We start from the raw sequence: 15,552 nt of genomic DNA on the forward strand, positions 1-15,552 counted from the left end.
CCCGGGCCTCCTTGACCTGTGTGGAGCTGGCCCATACGCAGTGCCGATGTACACAAGGAGTGCCCTGCCACACAGGGGTGTCCCCTGCGTAGGGGAGCCCCACGCGCAAGGAGTGTGCCCCGTAAGGAGAGCCGCCCAGCGCGAAAGAAAGTGCAGCCTGCCCAAGAATGGCGTTGAACACACGGAGAGCTGACGCAACAAAATGACCCAACAAAAAGAAGCACAGATTCCCGGTGCCACTGATAAGGATAGAAGCAGTCACAGAAGAACACATAGCGAATGGACACAGAGAGCAGAGGGAAGGGGAGAGAAATAAATAAAAAATAAATCTTAAAAAAAAATTTAACATCTAAATATATTACAATTTAGTTTAATATCAACTTAACTTCAATAGTATGCATATATACTTTTCCTACCCTCTGTCTACTATCTTTTTATGTATTTGTTACCACTTAAATCTTTGTGCATTGTATGTTCAGAACGCTAGATTGTTATTTTTTTATACATTTGCGTTTAGCACCTGTAGGAGGTTAGAAGTGGAGTTACATACCAAACAATACAATACAATAATACTCTCATTTATAATTATCCAAACGGTTAACTTTACCACAGGTCTTTATTTCTTAATGCTGCTTTGCACCAGTTTTTTGTTTTTTTCTTTTAAGATTTATTTATTTATTTCTCTCCCCTTCTTCCCCACACCCCGGTTGTCTGTTCTGTGTCTCTTTGCTGCATCTTCTTTGTCTGCTTCTGTTGTTGTCGGTGGCACGGGAACCTGTGTTTCTTTTGGTTGTGTCATCTTGTTGTGTCAGCTCTCCGTGTGTGCGGTGCCATTCCTGGGCAGGCTGCACTTTCTTTTGCCCTGGGCGGCTCTCCTTACGAGGGGCACTCCTTGCACATGGGGCTCCTCTATGCGGGGGACACCCCTGCGTGGCTCAGCACTCCTTGCACACATCAGCACTGAGCATGAGCCAGCTCCACACGGGTCACAGAGGCCCAGGGTTTGAGCCGCGGACCTCCCACGTAGTAGACGGACACCCTAACCACTAGGCCAAGTCCGTCGCCTGCACCAGTTTCTAATGTCCTTTCGTTCCAATCTAAAGAACTCCCTCTAGCATTGCTTGTAGGCTTGTAGGGCAGGTATGTTGGTGATGAACTCCTTCAGCTTTTGTTTATTTGGGAAAGTCTTAACCTTTAATCTCTCTTTTTTTTTTAAAAGGTACTGGGGCAAGGGGTTAAACCCAGATCTTGCGTGTGGGAAGCCGGCACTCAACCACTATACCACATTAGTTCCCCTGAGTTGGTTTTTTCCCCATTTGCTTGTTGTTTGTTGGTTTTTGTTTTTTTAGGAGGCACAGGTTGGAAGCAGGTGCTCAACCACCTGAGCCACACCCATTCCCCTCCCTCATTTTTGAGAATCTCACCTAATATAAAAACTTTTGACTGGTAGTTGTTTTCCTTCGGCACTTAAATATTTCAACCCACTGCTTTCTTGTCTTCTTGGTTTCTAATAGAAATCTGCCCTTAATCTAATTGGGATTCCCTTGTGCATAATACGTTGCTTATTTCTTGCAGCTTTTATAACTTTCTCCTTGGCATTTGATAGTATGCACAATATATGATGGAGTCTATTTTTCTTCATGTTTACCCTGTCTGCTGTTCTCTGAGCTTCTTGTATATGTATATTCATGTCTTTTGCTATTTTTGGCAAGGTCTCTGTCATTACTTTTTTTTTTTTTAAGATTAATTAATTTATTTCTTTCTCTCCCCTTCTTCCCCACCCCACACCGGTTGTCTGTTCTCTGTGTCTATTTGCTATGTCGTCTTCTTTGTCCACTTCTGTAGTCAGCAGCACGGGAATCTATGTTTCTATTTGTTGCATCATCTTGCTGTGTCAGCTCTCCTTGTGTGTGGCCCATTCCTGGGCAGGCTGCACTTTGTTTCGCGCTGGGTAACTCTCCTTACAGGGCGCACTCCTTGCGCGTGAGGCTTCCCTACACGGGGAACACCCCTGCGTGGCAGGGCACTTCTTGCGTGCATCGGCACTGTATGTGGGCCAGCTCCACACGGGTCAAGGAGGCCCGGGGTTTGAATCGCAGACCTCCCATGTAGTAGACGGAAGCCCTAACCACTGGGCCAAGTCCGCCGCCTCATTATTTCTTTTCTATTCCTTCTGCCCTTTCTCTTCTTGGACACCCATAATGCATATATTGGTATGCTTGATGGTGTCCCATAGCTGTCTTAGGCTTTTTTTGCTTTTTTAACTTTTTATTTTTTTAAAGATTTATCTATTTTTCAGTATTTATCACCCCCTGGATGGTTCTCTTGTCAATCTGTTCATTGTTTGTGCGCCTTCTCCAGGAGGCACTGAGAACGGAACCAGGAACCTACCACATGAAAGACAAGTGCCCAATGGCCTGAACCACATCTGAGTTAAGCTGTGGCATATGCTGACTTGTGGCACCTGCTCATTGCAGTGGGGGGTGGTGTCTAACTCGTTTGTGGCAGGGGTGGCAGCTACCTTGTTTACAGCAGGGGCAGCATCTGCTCATCTTCTTTTGGGAGGCACCAGGACCCAAACCCAGGACCTCCCATGTGTCAGGCAGGTATTCAACTGGTTGAGGCACATCCACTTCCCTATTTTTGCTTTTTTTTTTTTTTTTAATTTTATTGGGTCCCATTTTTCTATTTTTTCCTTCTTTATTTTTTCAGGATTTATTTTTTCATTTCTCTCCCCTTCCCCACCCCCCCCGTGGTCCGTTCTCTGCGTCTACCCACCATGCGCTCCTCTGTGTCCGCCTGCATTCCGGTCAGCGGCACCAGGAATCTGTGTCTCTTTCTGTTGTGTCATCTTGCTGCGTCAGTTCTCCGTGTGCGTGGCACCACTCCTGGGCAGGCATCTTTTCATGTGGGGTGCAACCCCTGCACGTGGGGCTACCCCATGCAGGGGACACCCCTGCGTGACACAGCACTCCCCACATGCATCAGCACCATGCGTGGGCCAGGTTTGAACCCTGGACCTCCCACGTGGTAGGCAGACACTCCATCAGTTGAGCCAAATCCACTTCCCTACTTTTGCTTTTAATGTTTCTTTTTTCTGTCTGCTTCTCAACCTGATTCATTACAAGTCTTGTCTTGTCTTCAGTTCACTGATTCTTTCTTCTCCTGGTTCTTGAAAGCTTCCTGGCATTTTTCATTTCAGTTATTGTGGTCTTTAACTCCAGTAGTTCTGTTTAGTTCCTTTTTAAAATTTCTCTTTTCTTAGAACCTCATATTTTTCATTCATTGTTTTCCCAATATTCTATAGTTCTTCTCTGTGCTTTCCTTTATCTCCTTAAGCATTTTTAAAAATTTATTTCTTTAATTTTACTTTTTTGAAGATACATAGATCACAAAAAATGTTACATTAAAAAATATAAGAGGTCTCATATACCCCACCCCCCACCCTACCCACTCCTCCCACATCAACAACCTCTTTCATCATTGTGGCACGTTCATTGCATTTGGTGAATGCATTTAGGAGCATTGCTGCATGGTGTGGATAATAGTTTACATTCCCTTAAGCATTTTTAAGATCTATCTTGTTTTTTGTTTTTTTTTTCCAAAAAGACTTTTTTCAGTATGTCCACAATCTTGTCTTCTTTGGTGTTTTCTCTGCTTTTATTCTCTTCCTGGGCCATCATTTCCTGTTTCTTTGTCCTGTACTCTTTTGTTTCACTGTATATTTTACTATTTTAAAATGTTAACTCAGGTTTCCTCTCTGGGATGATGTACCCAGCTGGTGAAAAGACAGATTTTCTTGAGCTTATCGGGAAGGTCTGCACAAGGTGAATGCAGTGTGCAGGGTTTTCCCTGTCTTCCTGGACCTCTGTCTTGTCCAGGGCTTTTGGTTGTTGTTTTGGAGTTCCTCTGTTTACTCTTGTTTGGTTTTTCCCACTATTTCCCAGGGGGACAGACCTCCCTCTCACAGATATTTAAGCTTTGTCCCAGACTGTCTGCCTGTGTAGTTTTTTATATTCCTTTCCTCACCCTGCTTTTGCCTGGAGGGCATTTTCTGGGAGGAAGGTCACCTCAGGGAGGACTTTCCCAAATTGGTCTGAACCAGTCAAACAGGACCAGGGACTCGGAAGGGAGTGCAAACTGGCTCCAACATACCTTGTGGAAGGGATTGAAGGGGTCCAGAAGGGTGCCAGAAGCTTCTCCAATGGCTCTGCAAAGCTGGGCTTTCCTGGCCTGCTCAGCAAATGTACCCCCACTTCAGCCAACTGTCCCCCTAAACCCTGAAAGAACCCTGCTTTAAACTCTACCATCTTTGCTGCTGTCCTGGGTGGGGTTGACACAATGGCAGCCACTACCTTTGTCCAGGACAAGTTGAAATAATAGGTGCCCTCAGAGCCAGGACCCAGCAGTCTGAATTTGCTAATCAGAAGCACTGATCATGGGAGCAGATGTAACTCAAGTGGTTAAGTGATTGCTTCCCATGTACAAGGTCCAAGATTCAATCCCCTGTACCTCCAGAAAAAACAAAACAAAACAGTGATTGGCCATGCCCACCCCTATTCTTAGCGAAAAGGATTTTTATGTCCTTTTTTGTCACCAGCAGCTACGCCAGGGACTAAACCCCACAGCAGCCTGGAACAGAAGTGGGGGATAGGTGCTCGGTAGCCACCAAACAGTGAGAGCAATTTACTGTTCTTTATCCTAGTTTATCAGCCTCTTCCTCCCACTTTTCCCTGGATGCTGTACAGTGTTCTTCTGGCCTTTGGAGCTTCAAAATAGTTATTTCAGACAGTTCTTGCCTGTTTAATAATCATTTGGTAGAAGGACTGAGCCCTGGAGCGCCCCACTCTGCCAGCTTCTCAGAAGTCTCAGAATCATTCAGTTTTATAATTTGTGGCAAAAAGCCAGAATTGTATTTGAAATAGTACAGACAGTAAAATCCATTTAAGTTATTAGAATTTAATACTTTATAAATAAATTTAGATTGTTAAAATTATTTGTGCTTTGCAAATAGCCATCTTTCTGTTTTAAATAGAGATTATTTTTTTTCTTCTTTATTAACAATGTCCTGTGTTAACATTAGTTTATAGCAATTTGGTATATACTCTATTAATATCGTGATCTAGCATAATTTGTTGCAGCACCGGCTTTAAAAGAACTAGAATTGTTGATATTCTTACATGATTGTAAAATGTATTCTCGGCAATGCTCTTGTGTGCCTGATCAAGTATTATTTAGAAACAATACTGTTTGGGTCTCATTTTAATTGCATGGGTTAATGCTGTATAAATACTTTTGCATATTTAGTTTCTAAAGTTTTCCCCACCTAATAAGTGATATTAGAAGAGAAAAAAGCATATAAATACAAGCAGGATGATCATAATTAATGAGTTTGTAATTAGCTTTAGATTGCTACCAACACAACAATATGGCACATACTCATACCAGCCCAGTGGATCATCCTTAATTAACTTTTTGTTAACTCCATTAGTGTTACCATTTCCAAGTTAAACATGTGTATCTGTTTAGAAAGCTCTTTTCAAAGGATGGTATGTTTTAAATAAGAAAAAAACATGTTTTGAAAAAAATTTTTCTCCTCACCCCATTTCTTTATCAATGGTTAAGTAAGACCTGGCCAAAATTAGGTCTGAATGTTTCTGGTAAGAGCAAGGTGTCCAGTTATTGGATTTCATATTCGTAATTGTTTTGGGAAAGGTACTTTGTTTACAGTTTTTCTATTTAACCTCACTTGAGCATTACTATAGAACGTGAAAGTACTGTAGTCTCAAAAAATGTCATCACAATCTTAAAGCTTTCCATCTTTCTCTCCCTGATGATTTATCTTGATATATTCTTCTTATTTAAAAGCTTTTCTAGTTTTTATATGAATATTAGTCATTCTGCTTTAACTTTTAGGTTTAGCACCATAAGTGTCCTCTTAGGAGATGTCTTTGAAAGCAAAGTATCCCTTGTGAAATAAAGCAACAAGTTAGAAATAGGAAACATGTCTAATAACATATTATATATGGGGCCCATCAGAACTCAGTGCTAGCACATAGAAATAATTTTGTTGTGGACTTTTTCTTTTGCAGATAACATGTTAATTATCAGTGCCCATATATTTATAAGCTGTAAATCCTAGCTAAACCTAGTTACCATGACATTGCTCTTTTTATATCTCTGGATATTTTTCTTCATCAGTGATCTGAAGATAAAGATTGGGGGCAGGTATATCAGTGCTCACAAGTTTGTCCTAGCGGCCCGCAGTGACAACTGGAGTCTGGCCAACTTGTCTTCCACTGAGGAGCTGGACCTATCAGGTAAGCCCCTAACCACTCTAGGATTCAAAACGTCCAGTACACACTCTTGACAGAAGGTGACGGTGTCTCTGAAATATGTGTGGGTTAATGAAAGTAGAATACTATTCTTCTCAATGGTTGGTGACCGTGAACTCGTTAAATGATTAGAGAATCAGTAGGTTGTACTTTTGTGGATGCGTCTGTTTAATACCTGGCTAATCAATAAATCAGTAAATATTTGAGTATCTACAATGTTCTTAGAATTAATGAAATATAAATATAGGTCTCCAAACTCTTTACACATTATAGCATGATAGAAATAAGAAAGCATGTGTAGAAAAAATTTTCCTCAACTCCAGGAAAACAGCCTGCTCTCAAATTGCTTAAAATATAGTAATAGTTGCCAACTCCATTTTCCTGGTCTACAAGAACTGAATCCAAAAGAAATAATTACTCTGAAAAATAATATTCTCTAACATCAAAAGATGACCATCAGTCATCTTCAGAGTTTGAATAGGTACATTCAACCATTTAATGTTACAGTTAATTGTTTTATGCAACATTATGTCATGTAGAATTTGGGTAAATATAATGGTAAGTAGACTTAAAAGTTTTGTTTTGTTTTGTTTTTTCTTTCAAAAGCTGACCCCAAACTCAACATTCGGCAAGGATGCAGAGAAATTACTTACTTAATTACTGTTTGGTGGAAAAAAAAAAAGAGCCCTCATTAACTGTTGGTGGGAATATAAAATGGTGCAGGCATTGTAGAAATCAGTTGGGTGATTCCTCAAAAAGTTAAAGATAGAATAACCATATGACCTAGCAATTTCTTTTGTGCGCTTATACCCAAAAGAATTGAAAACAGGGACTCCAATAGATGCTTGCATACCAGTATTCACAGCAGCATTATTTACAGTGGCCAAAAGGTGAAAACAACCCAAGTGTCCATGGACAGATGAATGGACACAGTGGAATATTGTTCAGCCGTAAAAAGAAATGGAAGTCTGTTATATTCTACAAGTTGGATGAACCCTGAAAACATTGAGTGAAATAAACAAAGCATATAAGGACACATATTGTATGCTTCCACTTACATGAAATATTAAAATAAGCAAATTTGTAGGAACAGAAAGTAGTTTAGAGGTTGCCAGAGAGAATGGAGAATGGGGCATTATTGCTTAAAAGGTCACAGTTTCCGTTTGGGGGTGATGAAGATTTGATGGATCATGGTGATGGTAGCACAACAGTGTGAATGTAATTAATGCTGATGAATTGTACACATAAAAATAGGTTAAAATGGCAAATATTTTGTATATATAAAACCACAATAAGATAATTTTTTTTAAAAAAAGGAAGTTTTGATATATGCTACAATGAAAACAATATGTTAAGTGAAATAAGCTGGTCACAAAATTAAAACTATTGTATCAGACTATATGAATATCAAAAATAGGCAGAGTCATGGAGATAGAAAATAGATTAAGAGGTTACAAGGGGCTGATGAGGGGCAATGGAGGGCTTTTGCTTAATGTGTACAAAATTTCTGTTTTGGCTGATGAAACAGTTTTGGAAATAGATAGCATAACATTGTTAATTTAGTTAATGCCACTGAGTTGTATACTTGAAAATGACTGATCACTTCTCACCCACTCACTAGGATGGCTGTTGTTTTTTAAAAAGTCAAACAAGCCACCCCAGGGTCCTCAGGATAGAGGAATAAAATATGGATTAGAGTGGACTTACTGATATTCTATAGAAATACTGTGACTCTAGCAATGGAAGAAATTATTGATGTAGAGACAGTGGCCATGGGAGGTGCTGAAGACAGTGAGAGGGAAAAAGAGGTGTGATATTGGGGCATTTTCAGGACTTGGGGTTGTCCTCAGTGATATTGCAGGGACAGATGCCGGACACTATATATCCTGCCATAACGCACTGAATGGACTGGGAGAGAGTATAAACTACATCATAAACTATAATCCATACTGTGTAGCAATGCTCCAAAATGTACTCATCAAATGCAGTGAATGTACCACACTAATGAAAGAAGTTGTTGATATAAGGGGTGTGGGGAGTGGGGTATATGGGAACCTCTTATATTTTTTAATGTTTAGTGTGATCCATGTATCTTTTAAAAAAATAATTTTTAAAAAAACAAAATAATGTTAGCAAGGATGCGGAGAAATTACAATCATTTTATGTAGTTGGTGGCATTGTAAAATGTATATCTATGTGAAAATCACTTTGGTACTTCCTCAGAAAGTTGAAAACAGTATTACCATATGACCTAACAATCCCACTTTGGGGTATATACCCAAAAGAATTGAAAGTAGGGATATTTGTACACCAATGTTTACAGCAGCAGTATTCACAATAGGTAAAATGTGGACACAATCCATGTGTCTAATTAACAGATGAGTGGATAAACAAGATATGGTATAGACATGCAATGGAATATTCTACTGTAAAAAGGAATGAAGTTCTGATACATTCTACAACATGAATGAATCTTGAAGACATCATGCGGAGTGAAATAAGCATACAAAAATTGTATGATCTTCCTAATATGAAAAATCTAGAATAAGCAGATTTCATAGAGTCAGATAGTAGACTGGGTTACTAGTGACTAGTGGGGAAGCAGAAGAGGGAATCATTGCTTAATGAACGCAGAATTTCTGTTTGAGGTGATAAAAAAAAAGTTAGGGTAATAGTTATTGGTAATGGTAGCACAATATTGTGAATGTAATTAATACTACTGAATTTTTCACATGAAAGTGGTTAAAATTGGAAACTTTGAGTTCTATTTCTATATGTTACTATGTTAAAAAGTGAAAAGAATGGTTAAAACTGGCAAATTTTGTCTTATTCTGTACCACAAATTTTTAAAAAGACAAGAAACAAAATTTTTACTTAATTCTATTAATTGTCATGAGAATTATAACATATGGCGAGGATAATACCAAGCATTAAGATATAAGGTAGGGAAGTGGACTTGGCCCAGTGGATAGGGCATCTGTCTACCACATGGGAAGTCCGCGGTTCAAACCCTGGGCCTCCTTGACCCATGTGGAGCTGGCCCACGTGCAGTGCCGATGCGCGCAAGGAGTGCTGTGCCACGCAGGGGTGTCCCCGCGTAGGGGAGCCCCACACGCAAGGAGTGCGCCCCGTAAGGAGAGCCGCCCAGTGTGAAAGAAGTTCAGCCTGCCCAGGAATGGCGCCGCACACACAGAGAACTGATGCAGCAAGATGATGCAACAACGAGACACAGATTCCTGTGCTGCTGACAACAACAGAAGCGGACAAAAAAAAAAACAACACGCAGCAAATGGTCACAGAGAACAGACAAGTGGGGCGGGGGGAGAGAAATTTTTTAAAAAAGAAAAAGATATAAGGTATTTTCAGAAGAGATTGGCTATATGGAAGTTCTCCTGAGTTATATCTTTGCTCCAAAGGTTCACAGTTCAGAACATACTGTTCTTCATGTTAATAATGCTAAGAACCCAAAGGTGACTCATAGTCCCTTCCATAATGAGGCTTATACTCTGTAGGAAGAAACAGACTACTAACAAATTATTTCAGCTATGGTCATATATACAGTAATATAATTGTTTGATACATGAGGTACAGAAGAGACTAACTTGGGAAGATAAGTGCCACATAGGTGTGGTTTCCAAATATTTTCTCCTGTTGAGTAGATTGTCTTTTCTCTTTTGTGATAGCCTTTTGCACAGAATTTAAAAATTACTGAGGTCCCGTTTTTCTATTTTTTCTTTTGTTTGCTTGTACTTTGGGTATAAAGTCTAAGAAACCATTGCCTGATATAAGGTGTTTTCTTCTAGGAGTTTGATAGAACTACGGATAGCTTTTAAAACCCCTTAGAGCGTGTAGTGTTCTTCATGCATGATAAGGTCTTCTTTTTTTCTTTAAGGAGGTACCAGGGACTGAATCTGACACCTCGTGCATGTGAAGCACGTGCTCAGTCACTGAGCTACACCCACTGCACTTGGCAGAGTCTTGATCACATGAACAGAGAGGGTACAAAATCTAGAAGAGATGATAATAGGGAATATATTGAACTGTGTTAGAAAAAGTTAAGAATAAGTTAACCATTTTTTTATATCTACGTTATCAATAATTGATGATCCCAGTAGTTGTGAGGCTTATGAAGTTGGTACTCCTGGTCATTGCCAGTGGCATTATATGGCTGTGACAGTTTTAGAAGGCAGTTAGACCACTGTGCTATAAAATATTCTTTCTTTTTACCTTATCATCTGACTTCTAGGATTCTGTCATAGGTAATTCAGACATCGTGGTTTAATTTATAATTGAAACATTGAATGCAACCAAAATGAATAAATGGGGAAAGTAAAATATGACTCTTCCCTCTTTCAAACAAAATTATATAAAAACACAGAAAATTGCATTTAGGTATCAATTTAAGGATGGAATTTTAAATTTTGGCTCATACTGAACTTTTTAAAAGTACATCATAACATTGGAGCAGCTTTAACTCAGGGTTTGTCTAATTACAAGATTGCTTCACTTTGAATCAGCAGGTTTTATAGCGTTTAGGAATGTATAATATTAATACCTTTAAATGTCCCTGGAATCTCCTCCCATTGTATATAATGTGATATACATGGTTTGATCCTTGCTACAGGATTTGTTTTCAGGAGTGACCCACTACAAAAGTAAATGGTTCTTATCAAGATAGCTTATAGGGGAGCAGCTGTGGCTCAAGAGGTTAAGTGCCTGCTTCCCACATTGGAGGTCCTGGGTTTGGTCCCCAGTGCCTTCTAAAAACTAAAATAAACAACAGGCAAACAAATGAAAAAAACAACTCAGGGGAGCCAATGTGTCTTATGGTTGAGTGCCAGCTTCCTGCATACGAGGTACCGGGTTCAATCCCTGGCCCCAGTACTTCAGAAAAAAAAAGATAGCTTATAGAAGAATTCGTGACATCTTATTTTTCTCTATAAAATTTATCTTTGAATGGTGTTATCAGGGAGGGTTCTAAGGTTGTGGTATCAGACAGTGTGAACCAATTCAAGTATACTTTTGTTCTAGAAGCCCAGCAATTCCTGCTGTATTGCCTGGACGTAGGTGAGATTGCCTCAACCTGGGGTGACAGCAGCTGAAACTGCCTCTGGAATCCCTGTACTAGCCATACCTGGAAAAGCTCTGACTGCATGGCTTGCCAGCAGTTTGAGGGAGATTGGAAATAGGCTCTTGTATACAAATGGATAAATATCATAAAAGCTATATTTTCAATGGTTGAAGTTTTTCCACACTAGTACTTGGTTAAAATGATTTTACAAATTCATTGTAAAATGAATTTTTGTAGCACTTTTCAAGGTGCTAGGGTTATATAGCAGTGGGCAAAATTAAATTCCTGCCCACATGGAACTTATAGTCTTAGTCACTTTCTAGGCACCACTATTTTTTTTTTTGTAAGTTTTGTCTAATGAGTATTTCTTAAAATTCAAAAGAAACACAAATTTAATTCAGTTAATTATAGGAATTTTAGTACATGTTAACTAGGATTTGACAGGCATTGTGTACCAACTATTTAAAAAGAAACTTAAAAAAAAACATACCTTGTTCAAAAACATTTTTTAATGTTTTGCTCCTTGTATAATGTACTGACAAAGGCACAATCCTACTTCTGTAGGAGTCTTACCATAAGTGCATAACATCAGTCTGTCATGAAATAATATCAGACAGTTACAAATTGAGGAACATTCCATAAAATGACTGGCAGTGTGCCTCAAACATACCAAAGTCACAAAAGACAAGAAAGACTAAGAAACTGTTACAGATTTGAGGTGACTAAGGAGACATAATTAAATGCGTTGTGGAATCCTGGATCGGATTCTGGACCATAAAAGGGATATTAGTGGGAAAACTGGCAAAATTCAAAAAAGGCTGTAATTAGTTTTAATAGTGTTGTATCAGTCCTATTATCTAGTTTTGATAATTATACTACAGTTATATAAGTTATTAGGGAAAACTGTGTAAAGGTATATGGGAACCCTGCAACTTTGTCAAATTATTTTAAACTATAAATGAATAAATGTTTTTCTTATTAAGTGTCAAGAAATAAGTTTGTAAAGATTATTGTTTCATCATTTGGGAAGAGAAAGAATATGACTATTACCTCAATTCAGTATACAAATCTTGAGGCTGGGAGAAGAACACTATATTTACTTCTTTGTAAAATAAAGCAGTTTGCCTCAGACAGAATAATTTGTTTGTAACTTTTCTATAGCTCTTAACCAGTAGCAGTTAACACTATGAGAGGTTCAAATGCATTAATATGGTGGTTTCAAAGCTAGAGATTTCTTGCATTCTTTCTCCAGTAAAAGATCTTAATGGTTCCCTTGCATAAGATCTTACAGTGTGAGTCAGTCATCTCTCCTGGAATGTATCCTGGGTTCTGTCAAGCCATTCCAGAGAGCAGAAAGCATTCTTCCTTTCTTCCTTTTCAGTCTGGTTATGAAAGCTATACACTGAGGAGAGCGTGCAATGGAAGTTTCCACTGCAGTTGGAAGAACATAGGTTTCCAAACTCTGCTAAGGCACCCCAAGGTGTTACAGTAGGGAGCTATGTGATATTTTAAATTTTTAAGAGAAACACAGCAGTATTCTATATTTGTCAGATACCACTGAGCTTAGCTCAGTGCTGCTCAGTTTTAATGTTGATGGTGCTATATTTCTTTTGATGACATCCATGGTAGTTTTAAAATATGCCCACCAGTTCTTTGATAGTCCTCTCTTCAGATGTGAAGCTTAGTTGCCCTCCTTTTAAGTGTAGTCTGTATTTAATGACTTACCTCTAATGACTAGAAGTGGCAGGCACATGCTGTCTATTTTAGAGATAGGATCGTAAATGGCATTGTAGCTTTCTCCTTGCTTTCTCTTTTGGTTTGCTCACTTTGGGGGAAGTTAGCTGCCGTGTTATGAAGACACACAAACAGCCTGTGGCCTCCTTCCAACAGCGACATGAGTGAACCATCTTGAGAGGGGATCTTCCAGTTCAAATGACTGCTGCCCTGGCCAGCAGCTTAACTGCAGTCTCATAAGAGACTCTGAGCCAGAATGATCCAGCCACATTGATCTCAGAAACTGAGATAAACTGTTATTTTAAGGTGCAAAGTTTTGATGTAATGGAAATCTAATATTGTGTCATATCTTTGTGAAGCTAGGTTGTCAGCAGTCATGATAAAAAGCAAATACCATGTAAAGATTATTGTGGGATAGAAAATGAGGTGCCAGCGTTGAACCTGATTCCAAGGTTTGAGAAACTGTGTGGTGCCTAATGGGTACTCATATCTCATTAATAGAACTTGTGGTTATTTAAGAATGAAATAATATTTTTTATTCTATTTTTTTTAAAGATTTATTTATTTAACCACCACCCCCTCTCCAAGTTGTCTGCTCTCTGTGTCCATTTGCTATGTGTTCTTCTGTGACCGCTTCTATCCTTATCAGCGGCACCGGAAATCTGTGTTTCTTTTGTTGTTGTTGCGTCATCTTGTTGTGTCAGCTCTCAGTGTGTGCGGCGCCATTCCTGGGCAGGCTGCACTTTCTTTTGCGCTGGGTGGCTCTCCTTACGGGGCGCACTCCTTGCACTTGCGGCTCCTCTACTCGGGGGACACCCTGCGTGGCACGGCACTCCTTGGCGCATCAGCACTGCGCATGGGCCAGCTCCACACGGGTCAAGGAGGCCCTGGGTTTGAACTGTGGACCTCCCATGTGGTAGACGGACGCTTCCCTATTTCTGTTTTTTCAAAGTTATTAAATTGTTAGGATACAAACACTAAGTTGTTTAAACTGAGCTACTTAAAGAGATCCATTAGGTATTTTTTTTGCCCTAGGGAGTACTGTGAAAAAATTTCTGGGAAGCTACAGGCACCATGAACAGATAAAGTATGGAAACCTCTTGCATAGGTTTTGAACTCGCTGTTCATGGTTCCACTCCCCAACTCTGCTCTTCGCTGACTTTGAAAATGAAGAAAACAAGTTAATTTAATCTCTTTGAATCGTCTTTTAATTGGGGAGAAGAATGATAGTGTTATGGACATATTTAAGTAGTGAGACAAGTAATGCTTCGCAAACCTTAATGTGTATGTGATCACCTGGAGCTCTTGCTGTGCTGTAGATTCTGATTCAAGAGATCTGCATTTTTTTAACAAGTATCTCGTTGAAGCTTATGTTCCTGGCCCATAGACCAACACTTGGGCTAACAAGAAGCTAAAGAACTGGTTCTGAAATTTGGTTGCACATTGAAATCATGCAGTGAACTTTAAAAAATACTTATGTCTGAGTCCCACCCCCAGAGATTCTGATTTAATAGATCTGACCTGGTTATCGAGATTTTAAAATTAGCTGATAGGGATTTACTGTAGATGGTTGATGAAGGCAGGCTGGAAATGGTAATTGCAGAGGCTGATTCTAGGGGTCCTGTAGCTTTAGGTTACAAGAGGAGAGCTATAGCTAAGAACACAGACTATTAGTTGTTTCAGCATAAAAGTGGGTGACAAAGAAAAAAGAGTTAATCAGTGGAGAGCAGAATAAAGGGAGCCACAGTTGAACAATCATAGGATATTTTAAAATAGCTTATTTTTCTTGTTAAGGATTTTTCTTTGTACAAAACACTGAAAAGAAAAAAAGAAAGAAACATGTTAAAACAGGAAGAGCCTCTGTAGAGCCCTCCTGACCAGTTGGAGATTGTTCTAGGACAAAGGGTTCAGTCTATTCTGTTTTGAGTTCTAAAACAGCTATTTTATCTGTGTTTATATCCCCTTACTCAATACTAACGTCGTTTTTGTGTTTTTCTGTTCAAAGTTTGGTTTGACTTGCTAAATTTGTCTGTTTATTGGTTTATTCCAGATTTGGTTTGGGATGATTTTTTCTTCTTCACTTTTTTTTATCTTTTAAATGATGCTTCAATTACTAAATGTTACAGAGAATATATAGGGGATTCCCATATTCCCCGCTTCCCACACCTCACACATTTTCCCACATTAGCAACATCTTTCATCAGTGTGGTACATTCATTGCAATTGATAACACATTTTGGGGCATTACCACTAAGCATGGATTATAGTTTACGTTTGTAGTTTACACTCTCTCCTATTGGACTCTGTAGGTTATAGCTAGATAAATAATGGCCTGTGTCTGTCGTTGTAGTGTCATTCAGAATGATTCCCAAGTTTGGTTTGGGATGATTACTTGTGCTTTTAATTTTTATT

General features: G+C 39.2%; 1 protein-coding gene across 5 annotated transcripts in view; it reads left to right on the forward strand.

Annotated features, from left to right (window-relative positions):
- ANKFY1 (ankyrin repeat and FYVE domain containing 1) overlaps positions 1 to 15,552 on the forward strand; it is a 110,644-nt gene that overhangs the window by 30,060 nt on the left and 65,032 nt on the right. For 3 of the 5 annotated variants that reach the window (XM_071210393.1, XM_004476989.4, XM_071210392.1), the window contains exon 3: positions 6,202 to 6,320. The exons of the other annotated variants lie outside the window; for them this stretch is intronic. Coding sequence is in view for 1 of the 3 variants with exons in the window: in XM_004476989.4 (XP_004477046.1) it covers positions 6,202 to 6,320 (119 nt within the window). In the remaining 2 variants the exon portion in view is untranslated. The remainder of the gene's footprint in view (positions 1 to 6,201; positions 6,321 to 15,552) is intronic. 5 annotated transcript variants of the gene reach the window in all.

The sequence above is a fragment of the Dasypus novemcinctus genome, chromosome 21, assembly GCF_030445035.2.
Source record: "Dasypus novemcinctus isolate mDasNov1 chromosome 21, mDasNov1.1.hap2, whole genome shotgun sequence".
In the NCBI taxonomy this organism is placed as follows: domain Eukaryota; kingdom Metazoa; phylum Chordata; class Mammalia; order Cingulata; family Dasypodidae; genus Dasypus; species Dasypus novemcinctus.